Source organism: Tetrao urogallus (genome assembly GCF_951394365.1).
Source record: "Tetrao urogallus genome assembly, chromosome: 2".
Lineage (NCBI taxonomy): Eukaryota > Metazoa > Chordata > Aves > Galliformes > Phasianidae > Tetrao > Tetrao urogallus.
In genome coordinates this window covers 106390270-106405177 of record NC_136814.1, presented here as the reverse complement: position 1 = coordinate 106405177, position 14908 = coordinate 106390270, and the positions used below count along the sequence as shown (strand labels likewise).

Below are 14908 nucleotides of genomic sequence, written 5' to 3'. Positions count from 1 at the left end.
TAGGAACACCTTTATGTAATGTTTTCATCTGCAGACATCACCAAAACTAGACCTGAGAAGAGGTCAGACCAGCACATCTTCTACACCAGGTATTGCTTTAGGGTACACCTCCCAGCAGCTTATAACCTGCTATTAGAGCAAAGTGACCAGAAGTCATTTCCTAAGAGGGAAATGCTACAGAGAAGAACAGATACAACACTCCTCCCCTCGTTTCTAAAATGTAAGCACTTCCTTTAAAAATCTTAGCGTCAACATTCTTGTGTGCGTCCATTACTAAGCCTCCGATCAGCTTCTGAATAACCTCATCACAGAACACAGATAGCTGACTTCTAGTATCTCATACTTCATCAGGATCAGCATCATTACTTGGGAAAACTGCAGTCTGAGAGGTTTGAGACATCTGCGTGCCAGGGTTTGCAGCGTGCTGGGTGGAACATTCTTCTCTGGGAGGCGTTGAGTTGTCCAGGTTAGAATCATAGAATTGCTCAGGTTGGAAAAGACCTGAAAGATCATCAAGTCCAACCACAACCTAACCGTACTGCCCTAACAACCTTCTGCTAAATCATGCCCCTGAGCATAGCATTAGCTATGCCATGACATATTTGCTAGGGAGAACAAGGAGGAAGACTGTAAGCTAGTGGCTGGGACACTTGCTTGGAAAAAACCCTCAAGTTTCTGGTTCCTGGTCCAGTACAAGTTTTATCCAAAATGTTCACATCCCTACTTTGCTGCTGAATGGAGCAACTGCAAAGCTCTGAGCTCTTAACAGAGGACATGCAATGATTCCACAGGAGCACCCTGCCCCACAGCCACCCATACAGCAACCAAAAGATTTGCTGAAGAGCCATTGGTTTAAACCCCTGAAAGCAGATGAGGAGAGTTCATGCAGACACCTTTCTGCAGGCAAGGTCTCTTTGAAGGTCAAGTCCACTACTTTTAATGAGCAGTCAAGGCTTCCACCTCAGAAGAAACAAAAACTGAGGCAGTTGTGATAACAGCATAGGGATGAAGCTCAGGTAGGGAATCTCTCTGAAGCAGGCACCAGAGTACTAGGATTTCCCTTTGAAAGTTTCCAAGGCATTCAAAGTGAGAAGGACAGACAGCTTTCAAACATCTCTGAATCTCCAGGCCTGCAGCTCCTTTACAGTATCCTACTGAAATTGCTAATTCCTCAACAGGAGAAAGGGATCCTGATCAGGACAGAGCCTGTCCACTCAAACGCATGGATTTAAGCACTGTATGTTTAAATACTCCCATGGTAGGATATGACACAGCTGCAGTATGCTGGTCTTACAGGCATGGAAGACAGCAGTGTGGGCTGACGAACCACACGGGGTCGCAGATCACTGTCACCCAAAATTCAGAGCTGTCATACGGACAGCCTTGGGGCTATATGATGAGAAGCAGTTCAGCTCCCAATATTTTTGAGTGTTGTAAGGTATCACCTATCTTCTGTGGTGCCCCACAGAGCAGATGCCTGCAGTTCCTTCCACCTCTCCTGCCTACAAGAGTGGCCATTTTTCATCTCACAGCATTCACAGGGATTTTTCTTGAATCTCTCTGTCTTCTCCCTAACTTAGGAACTGAAGGTTTAGCTACATCCACCACACCTCCTGGAGACCTGTCTCATAGTGCAAGATCTGGAAGTGAAGTAAAAAGTTGGCAATCAAATAAAAGCAGCCTTTGGGGCTTTGTTTCCTACATGGAGGGTGATGGATGAAGTTTGGGAACACACTGTCTGAAAACGTTCTAGTCAAAATTGAAATGTAACAGGTGAGGTATATACATCTAGCATTAGATATAGAGGTTGGTGGCCCTGCCAGAGGCAGAGGGCTGGAGCTTGACGATCCTTGAGCTCCCTTCCAACCCAAGCCATTCTATGTTTCTATGGTATGATTCTACGTATAAAAAATAAGCTGATCCAGACTTGGAAAAAAACCTGAAAAACTGGCTGTCCAGCACTGCCCAATTCCAAATGAGGAGCCATCAGAGTGACCAACAAGTGCCTGTGATGCTACACCACCTCAGGTAGAGACCACGAAGCACATTTATTTACATTTGATAACCAGCGACTCCAGCCCCAGTTCTAAACCTCACACTTTGCATACAGGCGCTGAGGTGTGCATGTCAATTTTTCAGTGGTTTTCTAACATCAGCATGGAGTTTTGTCACTACACAGATAAAGCAATGACATCACTTACAAATCTAAGAAGGGGAGGGACCTGTATCCTGTTTTCCACCTGCGTTAATGGAATATACACATCTACTTTTCAATTTAAGACAAGAAACCACTGGTAAGAGTGGGAAAAAACACCTACTCCCCTTTAACTAGGACGGCAGGAAAGCCCTTATAAAAAGACCAGCAGCAGATGCACACAGTCACCTTCAGTTCGACAGAGCCCAGCACAAGCATCAGCTGCAGCAAGAAAAGGAAGATGTCTCCAATCCCTTGTTCTCCTTTGGTAAGAACTTTCTTTGTGTTTTATTTTCCCCTAATTTGACAAAGATGTATTTAATAGATGACTCTCAGCAATGGGGCACCTGTTTTTAAAACAGCTGTTTGAACCTTGAGTTATTGAAAAGAACTGAAACAGGAGGCTGCTGAATAGCACCAGCGTGGGACACACTGCGTGGGTCTGTTAGCACACCATATACTGCAACGTGAACTAAGACAAGGAATAAATTGAAAACTCAGCCCTAGAGTAAATTTTCTCTGTTGCTATACTCTTCTAATACCTGAAATATACTATTTATTTTTGGATTTATTATTTAGTATGACCGAGATTTTATATACCACCAAATGGCAACTGACTGTACCTTTGTGTCCGTAAGAATTAATCCATGCAAAGATGAATGTGATACAGGACAGATTTTTCCATAGTCACCCCAGCCTCAGTATGAGCTTTCACTACCAGCTAGGATGAGTGTGAATGAATTTCCCAGACTCACAGAAGTATTATTAGTCGTGTGATGCTATAGCAGCTATGCTTTCCCCTGCCCTAAATGTACCATTTCTCTCCAGTTCAGACCATTGCTGTTGGTGTTGCTGGCCGTGCTGTCAGCCAGCATTTCTGCCCATGGGAAGGTGATATGGCCAGGACTTGAGCTGGAGAGCCTCTTCAAGAAAGGAGATGCTGGATGCCCAACCCAAAAAGATGGAAAATTCCCTCAAACTGTGAGAGTCAACATAAGCATCAGCAACGTGAACCAGGATACCAAAGTGACTCTTGATATCAGCAAACGCTCACTGGCTCCATGGGATTACAGGTACTGTGTCCGTCCCTATGGACTAGAAATGCAGTGGGTTAAGAGTAGTGCAGAGGCTATGACTGTATCTTTAGTTTAAGTACTTCAGTATTGAGAGATTTTGGCAACGTAAGGATAGCCACCGTCCATATAATCCTTTTTGTAAGCTAATTGATGAATAAAGGGGGATAGAGCAAAGGTGTGGTATAGGCCAATATAGAAGGAAAAAAAGTAAATTATCCTTGTAATTTAATTAATGTACCTACTGGGGCAAGGTTTATCTTCAAATGCATTTGCCACTTAAGAGATCATTAAAAAACCTTGGAGGTCTGACATGCACCAAAGTCTGGTGCTTTACTTTTTAACACCAGCATCAGGCCCTAAGAGCGTTTGCTGTGGGGAAGAGCTGAAGCTCTTCGGGTCCATTAGTCAGGCCCACTTCTAACTAGTTCTCCAAAGTCAATGCCTGTTTGAATCAAGCCCTTTGCACGCAAGTCTTGCAGTCAAAAGCATGCAGTACTTACTGATACTTTACTTGTACTCCAAAATAATAGCAAAAGGTCTTCTGCCCCTTCGCAGGCAATATTCTGGGGGTTATGGGTATCCACCGGCGAGCTCATAAAGCTCCAGGCTAACATACCTGTAGCAGTGCAGCAGCATTTCCCCTGCCAACGCTTCCCTATCCTTCCATGTCAATCCACAGGATCGATGAGGACCACAACCGCTTCCCCCGCTTGGTTGCTGACGCCCAGTGCCGCCATTCCAGGTGCGTGAACTCGGCCGGGCAGCTGGACCACAGCGTCAACTCGGTGCCCATCAAACAGGAGATCCTCGTCCTGCGCCGCGAGCCGAGGGGCTGCCAGCACTCGTACCGCCTGGAGAAGAAAATGATCACCGTGGGCTGCACGTGTGTCACCCCACTGATCCAGCACCAGGCCTAAGGGGAGCCCGCAGCACGAGAGCGGGGAGCTGCGGGAGAACTGCCTTGCCTAACAGCGACGAAAATCCGCGGGGCTGAACCATCATGATTAGCAGTAATCTCAGTTTTGTGCTTGTTTTGTTTTTAAATCCGTTTCCCCTTTGAAAGTCTGGATTCAGAATACAGCCCCTTCCACGTGCTCTGTTAGAGGAGCGACGGGAACGCCTTCACAGAATCACAGAATCACGCCTTACACAACTTTACTCGACACTTTGAAAAGCCTATTTATTTAATTCTATTTATGCTGGTAAACCTATTGTAATTATCTATGTTTATTTATCTCCAAGCAATAAAGAAAAATCAAACAGCAAATCAACTCTTTGGTGTCGTCTCTTTCTGAAGAAACTTTTTCTCATATGGCAAGAAATCACTCCGTTCTATTATCACAGAATCACAGAATCACAGAATCGTAGGGGTTGGAAGGGACCTCCAGAGATCATCGAGTCCAACCCCCTGCCAAAGCAGGTTCCCTACACCAGGTTGCACAGGTATTATTGTATTATTATCTATTATCTATTATTATTATTATTTATTATGACCATATAAGGGATTTGTGCAATACAAAAAACTGAAATTCTGTTGATAAAATAGCTCTGTTGCAGTAGAACAGGAAGAACACAGGACAATTAGCACTCGTATCATTCGCATTGCTTTACCCATAGAGAAAGAAAGGCACCTGGGGGGGAAATAATTTACTGAACAACACTTCAGCAAAAATAAAGCCACGAGTGACTGCCCAGTTCACTTCATTATCTGACTGAAAAGGAGTTGTCAAGGGAATGTTCAACACAGCACTCTAAACGCTTCGCTGGCGGAAAAGAAACCGACTCCTCCAAAATGGAGTATAAAAGTTCACTTTTCTACCGTGAAGTTTACCTTCGGTTGTTCCTGCGTAGGTAGGGAACGGAGCATGAGTGAGGCAGGTGGATCACTGGAGTCATCGAATGCTGCTCAGAGAAAATGCACACTGCTAACCGCAGCGGTAATTTCCTCCACACTCGTGTCCTCCCAATGCTCCAGAATTAGAGAACACTGACACAGCACTTCTACACGGCCGTGAAGACTCTTGTGTAGGTGGGAACCTCGCACCGCAGGAACGTACATTTGAAGGAGCTTGGTGAAAATGTTCCATGTTTTAATGGAAGGCTGGTTTGCATGGACATGGCTCTTTGCTTTGCTGCCGTACGGGGGAGATGTGAGCTTCCTGGGCACCAACAAGAGCAACAGGAAGTGCAGAACGTCAAAAAATGCTCAGGAATGCAGATCATAGAATCATAGAATCATAGAATGGCCCTATGAGCAGGGACACCAACCACAAGACCAGGCTGCCCAGAGCCACATCCAACAGATCCCAAAGGAGGCAGGGTCCTCTCGGGTGAAAGCATCTTCTCTACATCCAGCTGTGTTAATTGGAGATGTTATCAGCCCAGCTTTTGCAGTAACAAACTAATCTGACAGCGCAGCCAGAGATTCCATACTGTTGTTTTACCTAGCAGATACTCACTGGGCCTGTGAAACATTAATTAACCATACGTCACACAGAATGGCTTGGGTTGGAAAGGACCAACCCATCAAGTTCCAACCCCCCACCACACACAGGGCCACCAACCTCCACATTTCATAGCAGCCCAGGCTGCCCAGGGCCCCATCCAACCTGGCCTTGAACACCTCCCGGGATGAACGGGGCATCCACAGCCTCTCTGGGCAGCTGTTCCAGCACCTCACCACTCTCTCTGTAAAGAACTTCCCCCTGACATCCAACTTAAACCTTCCTTCCCTCAATTTAAACCATTTCCCCTTCTTCTGCTATCATCTACCCTTTCAAAGTCATCACATTATGTGCAGCAGAAACAGTGAAGTTTTGTTCACAGCTTTAATTACCATCACTCAACTTGATATAACATTGCCCATATGAGGGTCTTTAGCAGTATGCAAGATCCTAACTTGCTTGTTTCCTACCTTATCTCCATCAGTTCCTCCTTACAGTCTGCTGCAGGTCCTGAAGTTCACCCCCCTGGATGTACCAGGAATATCAAGCACAGGAGCAGACTGCAAAAAAAAAGCAAACAAGCAAACAGCAAGGAACATGACAGCGTTCTGTCTTTCACAGGCCTTTTATCACTTGGTAGAGGCAAGAAGATTAGCTGGGGTTGGCACAGAAGTAATGCAGATTTATTAGCAATTCTGAGAGAGCGACAATGTGGAAAAAGTCAGAACCAGGTCAGACAGATGAAGTACCAAAATGAGTACAACTTTCTGCTGCAAAGATGCTGCAGTCCCTCTTCCAGCAGTGTCATTATTCCTTGGACCATTTATCAACCCAATGAAATCCATTCCTTAAGGCAAAACCATCTTGATACAACTTGACCTGTATCAAATTCTGTAATGTGCATGGATGTTGTACATGCTCCTGCAGAATAGAATCATAAGGTTGGAAAAGACCTCTAAGATCATCTAGTCCAGCTGTCCACCTATCACTAATATTGCTCAATTAGAAGCAGTTAATATTATGGCTACAATCATAGAATCCTTTGAGTTGGAAAGGACCTTTAAAGGCATTTTAGTCCAACTCCCCTGCAATGCACAGGGACACCACAGCTAGATCAGGTTGCCCAGGGTCTGATCCAGCTTTGCCTTGAAAGTCTCCATGGATGGGGCATCAACCACATCTCTGGGCAACCTTTTTCAGTGTCTCACCACCCTCACTGTAAAAATTGTTTTCCTTATATCTAATCTAAATCTGCCTTCTTTGAACTTGAAACCATTTTCCCTTATCCTATCATCACAGGCCCTGCTGAGGAGTCTGTCCCCTTCTTTCCTGTAGCTCCCCTTTAGATACTGAAAGGCCACTATCAGGTGCCCTCAGAGTCTTATTTTCTCCAGGCTGCACAGCCCCAGCTCTCTCAGCCTGTCCTTGTAAGGGATGTGTTCCATCCCTGGGAGTCATTACCTGGATTCATTTGGATGGAAGACTGTTTTCAATCCTATTGTGAGTTCAGTTCCCTCAGAAATTTCTGGCATCATCACCTAAGACATCTTTCTCTGTATTACTAAATCCACTGTTATGGTGAAGAGTAATTCCAAACAAAGGCACCTTGTCACAAGGTCATCTCATCAGTCCCTTAGTTTCTCTGTGCATGTCAGGGGGAAATCTTTCACTAAAAGGGCAGTGAGGCCCTGATAGTGCTGCCCAGAGAGCTGTGCCCCATCCCTGGAGGTGTTCAAGACCAGGCTGGATGAGGCCCTCCACAGCCTGATTTAGTGGGTGCCAACCCTGTCCATGGCAGAGGTTGGAACTAGATGATCATTGAGGTCCCTTTCAACCCAGACTATTCTATGACTCGTGTGATTCTGCGATCTGTGTGGCAAATGATGAGATATCCATGCTCATCGGTGCCCGTTATCAAATCAAGACACAAAGATGCCAGATGCCTGTGAAAGATGAAAGATTCAACACTCTGGCAAACCTTACTATGAGAAGGGGGCCAAGATGAGTGAGCATAGTGCAGATTTCAGAAGTCTGAAAGAAAAGGAAAAGAGAAAAAATAATAGCGGCAACTGAGAGAGAAGATAAACCATCTCTGCTGGCTTACTGGAACAAGAAATCTTGACCCTGATACAAACAGATTGTGCTTAGTAAGGATGGAAATAAAGCAGAAACGTAACTCTTTGTACGTGAGAGTAAAACCATCAAAACTCACTTCTAGAAAGCTATGTCCAGACACAGCTGAGTAGAACCTGCTTGGTACATGACCCCAAAGAGTATCGAGGGTATTATTAATATTACAGAGCTACAAAAAAGAAAAGAAGAAAGACTAGGCTAGATTTCTTGCTAGGAAAATTAAGAAAGGAGCAAAAAAATAGTGGCAAAAAGCAGAAATGGAACCGTGCTGTAGAAGCTATCATCTTGGCCCACTCACCTAAAGTCTTCTAAAGCATACGTTTAAAAATAGCATCAGAGAGGAAAAATGTCAGAGGAAGAAGAAGGTTAAGGGGCAAGAAGGGGAGATGGAGGCACGTCTCACATTTCGTCCTGTGATGGGGACATGAGTGCAGTTTCTGTTCTGGATCTCTCTGGTCACCTTGCAGCACGGCCAGGACTCACAGCTGGTGTGGAAAGTCATCTCCTCATCTCTATTCACTGTGTTGGCACCAAACTGTAGATACCCAAAGGACTGGTCAGCAAAGTGTTCATCCCTCAGAACTTTGCCTGTCAGTTCTAGTTCCCAGCAAGCCATGACTGTTCCTGGATTTTCAAGTTCCTGCTCCTCTGGTTCACTAAGCACACAGCTTGCACAGCTCCCCGTTTGTCCCCTGAACCCTTTAAGCTGCTACATCCGTATTTTTCACGTATTTAATTTCTGTTGACTTTTAAAAGTAGCGGTTTTGAGCAACAAGTAAACGTGGAGGTTTTCAAAAGGGCTGCAAGACCAAGAACCTCTGCCTGTTGTTAATGGCCCAGAGAAGCCTGGATCACACCAGCAGGAAAATACCTCGCAGCACAGATTTGGGAAGAGGTTTTGCCTGGGCTGCTGTGCCTCTGTGCTAAAACAGGGTTGTTTATGCTTCCTTCACCATCTCATGAAAGCTGCTCCCCAGATCGAGCTCCCAGCTGGGCACAGCCAAGGGCAAGCAAAAGGACAGCAAAAGGAGGTTAGAGAGAGGTGAGCAGGAGAGCAGAAAGGAAAAGCTCAGACACCAACCTGTTAGCATGGGTTGCTTAGCCCAGTGGGATATAAGGAGACACTGTGGAGCTGCTTCTACGCCTACAGCTGTGCCTTGTCCTCCTGGCACAATAACCAAGTCCCTAAAGGCTGCCCTAAGCTCTATTTCAGAGCCAGATCCACAGCTGTGCTGGGAGTAGAGACGGCGACTGACCCAGCACTGAGACGGGTGCACTGACTAAAGGAGTGGATTGCTGCCAGCAAGAAAAATAGGTAGAGCCGTTAGCAAAATCTGGTCCTCAGCTTCAAAGCGTATCATCTGCTCTTGGTGGTGAGATGACTGTGCTGCTTACAGGAAGCGTTGATCTCGTTTGCCCTGTTCTTAGATTGCTGGGAATCAAAGCCAACCTACCTCACCTTAAAAGCCAGCAGCTGCAAAACGGCTCTCTAAGAACGATGCCATTAGAAGGAAATAAGCTTTGCTGCTGGATTTATTTAGAAACAATCCCCACAGTGCGTGCCTTACTGACAGATGTGTGGGTTTGTAGTCGGTAACAGCTGGAGCCAAAGCCTCATGACCTAAACCAACCAACCCTCATGACCTAAACCTCCAAACCTGGCCATTCTGTGATTCTGTGACCTACGGCTGAGGTCCACAATTAACTTCCTTAATTCCTTAGTTAATTGCTTTTGAATTTCCTTAATTAGCTGCTTCACCATTCCTCCTATTAGAACAAATCTTAGGGTAGAGTGGTTGAAACAGGAGAGTTCACCCGTTCAGCTGCCATGAACCCAATGCCAACACAATTATGAGTAGAGAAAGAGCATCAGGCTCGTTTTCTCTCCACAAAACAAACGAGGACAATCCCACAGGTTAGGCCTATTGACAGGGAGAGAAATAGGTCACCAGCAAGAGCTGGGTGCCAGATTGTGATTTCCTGGTCAGCGGTTACTGGAAGAGCAGTGCTGGAGTTGAGCAAGTGCATACAGAGAACGCCTCTGTGGGATTGCTCCCCGCCACATGAAGGGCTTGGTGGTCATAATGAAACAGCTGCTGCCACAAATGAGTACAAGTGCTTGTAATTGAATGAGATGGTTTCTCCATCGTGCTGCCCATGGGTTGTTTAACTGGCTTAGGTGGGCTCCCAGGGAGTGTATGCTGCTCGAAAATCAAGCATGAAAGGATACGGTTGGACCTAACGATGACACGAGCTGCTCAGGGGAAGAAACAAAAATGCTTAACAGCAAAGAGCCCTGCAGAGGGGTTTCTTGCTTCTTCTCTTGATATGGAGGGTTCCTCACCCACAGCTTCAAGGCCAGGTTGGGTAACAAGCAGTGAGACGAATCCAGCTCTGCACATTTCCCTGAATTTCTGCTCAGCCAACCATCTAGCTGGTGGAGTTGAAGGAAATTCTTAAGGATGATTGTTTGGAAGGACAGATTTTCTGAGCTCGTGTGAACCAGGCTAGACTCCAACCCAAATTTCAGCTGCCACTCTTCAAGGCAACGTTACATACTGTTCTTCCCACCATCCCATCATTCCCATTTCCAGCTCCTCCAGCACTGCCTGTGTAGCCTCACTTCTCTGCTTTCAACCCTTTTTCTCATCCCTTCCTCTGATTAGAATGCAAGTTCTCATTAGCTTTGCTGAAATCTTGCAATGCCACTGCAGTACAAACTCAGTCTACCCTGTTCCTGCTTTCATTTTTACCACACAACATTCTTCTAAATAAAATACAAGTTTTATTATGCTGATAAATTACTGAATAAATACAGGTAAACATGGACCAGTTTTTGGATATTTTGACTCATAAATACAGTCATAAATAGAAGATATAAATAGAAATATGAATGTTTCCCTTTCTCCCCTCCAGCAATAGGTGATCAAATCACCTTCAGACGGTGATTCCCATGCTGAACTCTATAAATGAACTACAGCAAGAATCAGTATCTCAGGAGTTAATTTGCCCAGATTCAGAAAAGTCACGCTGGATGCAAGGTGGGTGACTGGGATTTCTCCTCAGAGGTGTTCATAGGGGACAGTTCTTCCTCCCTGCATTGCACCCGCTGCTGATCCCTGCTAGGACTGGTACTGGATGACCGGAGCAGCACACGTGCAGCCCACGGTGATCAGCTTCTTCTCCAGGCGGTAGGTGGGCTGGCAGCCCCGCTGCTCTCTCTGGAGGACGAGGATCTCCTGTGTGATGGGGATGGAGTTGAGGCTGCGGTCCTCTTGCCCCAGTGAGTTCAAGCAGCCCAAGAGGCGGCACTCAGCATCAGCTATCACCCGGGGGAAGCGGTCAGGGTCCTCATCGAGCCTGGGCATAGGGACACAAAAGGGTTTGATATGTTTGCTATGTTCTTGTGCCTTGGTAGGCTCTTCTTTTTTGCCTCCAGAATCACAGAATGGTTGGGTTGGAAGGGACCTCAAGGATCATGAAGCTCCAACCCCCTGCCACAGGCAGGGCCACCAACCTCCACATTTCATAGCAGCCCAGGCTGCCCAGGGCCCCATCCAACCTGGCCTTGAACACCTCCAGGAATGGACGGGGCATCACAGCCCCTCTGGGCAGCTGTTCCAGCACCTCACCACTCTCACAGCACAGAACTTCCCCCTGACATCCAACCTAAAGCACCACACCATTTACCCACTGTGACACAAAGCCAAAGAACTTCCAAATCCTTAACATTTCTTTAAATGCTTTGCTACAATTGGAATCAATCCTGGGAAGTTAACGCTGCCGTGTTGTTCATCAGCAGGTGAATGGAGCTGATGAACGGCTGGTTGAAATGAATATCTGATAGCAAATGGACCATTCATGTTTGCTTGTTTTAATTTCAGCATTCAGAAATTTCTTTCAGTAAGGAAAACGTAAAACTGCAATGTACTGACATTCTTCTTTTTCTAAAGGAACTATCGACTGACATGTTAATTAGAAACCACCCAATGATGTCCCTTTGCACTGCAGTTTATTCACCCAACACCAAAATGAACATGTGTGTCAAGAGGAGCTTTCAATATTCACAAGACTCTGGGCATACGCTGAGAACGAGACGTTTTTTCAGCCCAAAAGACAACTGTGCATCATGGCCATTATTGTTCAAATAACACCTATAGAATTACCTGTAATTCCAAGGAGTGAGAGACCGGTTCCTGATGTCATGGACCATCCTGGAGGCAGGATCAGAGCTGCCAATGCGAATGTCAACTTTCACCATCGTTGGGAAGTTGGGATCCTTTTGGTTCGGGCAGTCTTCACTCAGCCTCTCAGAGCCACCAACCTTCCTGGGTCGAGGATGAACGACCTTCCCATGGGGCGAGCTCCTTACAGCGAGTGCTAAAACCAGCACCAAAAGCAGAGACCTGAGCTGGGAGAGGGAAAGGTGTCATTGTGTCTGTTCAGCCATGAGAAAGCACAAGGAAAGGTGGCTGGACCATCCATTGATGGACCAAGGAACTAGCATCCTGTGTTCCTTCGTTGCTGCGAATCAGCACTGGGCAGCAGATCTGCACGCTTGTGTTTGGGTGAGATGCATCAGCAGGAAAAAACAGAGTAAGATTTGAACAATGCTCAGCGTAACGGATGCTAAATTCTGATTCAAATTCTGATTCACAGCTGGCACTGCACCAAGTAGGGCATCTCTCCCACAAGCTGCAAAGCATCCTCCTCCTTCAGTGTCAAACGTCTCTACAAGGTGGGCTAAGAACTAAACCAACCTAAGCTTACCTGCCTATGTAAGACATATACTTCTCCAGACCAGGAAATGTCAGCCACCTAGGAGACACCTGCTGGAAATAACCCTTTTCTTGGTGAAATCGGAGAGTTTTCTACCATTCTTCTGGATGAAGACAGATATGCAAAGCTTTTAGGAGTACCCTAAGAGCTGACAGTGCTGCAAATACCACCGAGGCAGGAATTTAAATGCACAGGTATTCACTTCATAGTGCCTCCTCCATTTCTCTTTTCTGCTGTTTCTGATGGTATTGTTTTGATGGTGAGTTGCCTTAAAAAAAAAGCCTGCATGGCTCAACCCCCTACCAGCAATAGCAACGCTGCTCTTACAGATGCAGACACTCCCTTGCCTTCCAATCCAGGACGGTCAAATGCTGGAGATGTGAACCATACCCAGTTCCAAACGCTCAGGACAGAGTCCTTACACCAAATACAAACACTTACCAGTGCAGCATAGCTGGCAAAAGCCATTGCAGCCTCTTCTGCTTCAGGTGAGTGCACGCAGTGATGGAGCACACGGGTTTTCTTTCTCTCAGACCTCTTTCAGTCCGTGTCTCTCACAGCCAGCCGTGGTCTCCTATTTATAGTGAAGTTCAAGCCTTCCCACTGCAGCATAAAATCACTAACCTGACCCAAGGTTAGGAGCTGATATTTCATTTCCTAGCCCACTTCCTTCCGTCTACCAAAGAAATGGGAGGGCAGATATGTCATCAGAATCCCAAATCAACCAATGCTGTGTATTTAGGCAGATAAGTGATACGAGCAGAAAAAGAGTTAAAAAAAAAAAACACCATCAAACAAACGTTCACACAGCTTTTTTTCCCCCTTCCTTCCTTGCTTTCTAATATTAATGTTCTCTCACCACAAACGTGTATGCATGTCATAGGATGGTTTGAGCTGGAAGGGAGCCTTCAAGGCCATCTGTCCCACTCCCTGCACTGAACAGGGACACCCACAGCTCCACCAGTGCTCAGAGCCCATCCAGCCTGACCTTGGCTGTCTGCAGGGACATCCACTGCCTCACTGCACAACCTGTGTCACTGCTCACCACCTTCACTGTAAAAAACTTTTTCTTTATATCCATGGTAAATCTCCCTTCTTCTAGTTTGAAACCATTCCCCTGTCCTGTCACAACAGACCCTACTGAAGTCTGTCCCCCCTTCTTTCTTACAGCCCCCCTATAGACTCTCAGTGTTTCTTCTTCACTGATCCATTCTGATCCTTTTCTTTCCCCATCTTTGCTCTTACCCCAGTCATCCCATAGCTAATCTTGCCCGATGCCAAGGCTTTCTTCCCAGTGTGTCACAGTGAGCCCTGTGCCTTGCCTCCCCCATTGACTCCACTACTGGAGCTCACGCCCAGACCTGGGCTGACCATCCTCCTGTGCCAGATGGAGGAGCTGTGTTTGGGGCTCCATTGGCACTGCACTGTTGGAGTTCCTCCACCTGACACTGCTCCACCATGCTCTTAGAGGATAACAGCTTTTCATCACAAACCAGTTGCTCCCCATTTTGTAACTAGAGACCAGAGGCATGAAAACAAGCAGGAGGAAGGACTGTTCTGCCCACGAAGCAGCAGAGCATCACAGAGCGGAGGGGAAAAGCCAGTGGATGTGCTGTTTCCCTAGAAGCACCCTCAGCTCTCAGATGCACAGTGGGATTTTGGAACGAAAGCTATTTTTATTGCCAAAGGAGTCCGTGCAAATAGTCTGATCACAGGGCCTGTGCAGGAACAGCCCAGGAGAAGCCTCTTCTGCAGCCGGGCTGAAAGAAGAGCATGGAAGCACAGGATGCATCGCTCAGATTTGTCTTCAGTCCTCTGGACCACGGAGGTCAATCAGGAGCTGCTGACAGACTGGTGGCATTGCCAAGCCAGCAGGAGCTGACCCGCTCCTTGCTCTGCCACCTCTGTTCGTGTGACTGGCAGAAATCTTCATTGCCCGACACGTTATGTCACTTCAAGATGTTGTAACCATTCTGTGGTCTGATCTACGGGCGGTTCAGAAACCAGCAACTCATCTCCCAGAAGCTGTTTGTATTTCAGGTTAAGTTCACCTCAGGTAACATCCATTTCACGACGCGCATTCCCATTCTGACTGTTCTTACCCGTATATTCATTAATGCATCACTGAGACATGGAGCGTGGAAGACCAAAAGGTGGTAAAGTTACCAAAAATCCATTTCTACAGCCCAGCAAGGAACCCCCTTTTTTTTCCCCCTCAATGTCAGCTTTGCTGTGGAAGGAAAAGGGCATCGCCATGAGCAGATCGTGCAGGTGTGAGGGTA

At 46.4% G+C, this 14908-nt stretch overlaps 2 protein-coding genes across 2 annotated transcripts; one reads left to right on the top strand and one right to left on the bottom strand.

Moving 5' to 3' along the window:
• Positions 1-2435: 2435 nt before the first annotated feature.
• Positions 2436-4187, top strand: LOC306944189 (interleukin-17F-like; the record flags this gene model as incomplete). The annotated part of the gene is made up of 3 exons (XM_079532658.1): positions 2436-2462; positions 3023-3267; positions 3950-4187. 3 exons carry the CDS (start codon positions 2436-2438, stop codon positions 4185-4187), a joined length of 510 nt encoding a protein of 169 aa, XP_079388784.1.
• A 6782-nt stretch (positions 4188-10969) lies between these two features.
• Positions 10970-13094, bottom strand: LOC306944187 (interleukin-17F-like; the record flags this gene model as incomplete). The annotated part of the gene is made up of 3 exons (XM_079532656.1): positions 10970-11207; positions 12014-12258; positions 13068-13094. The coding sequence occupies 3 exons, from the start codon at positions 13092-13094 to the stop codon at positions 10970-10972; spliced, it is 510 nt and encodes a 169-aa protein (XP_079388782.1).
• Between the last annotated feature and the right edge of the window lie 1814 nt (positions 13095-14908).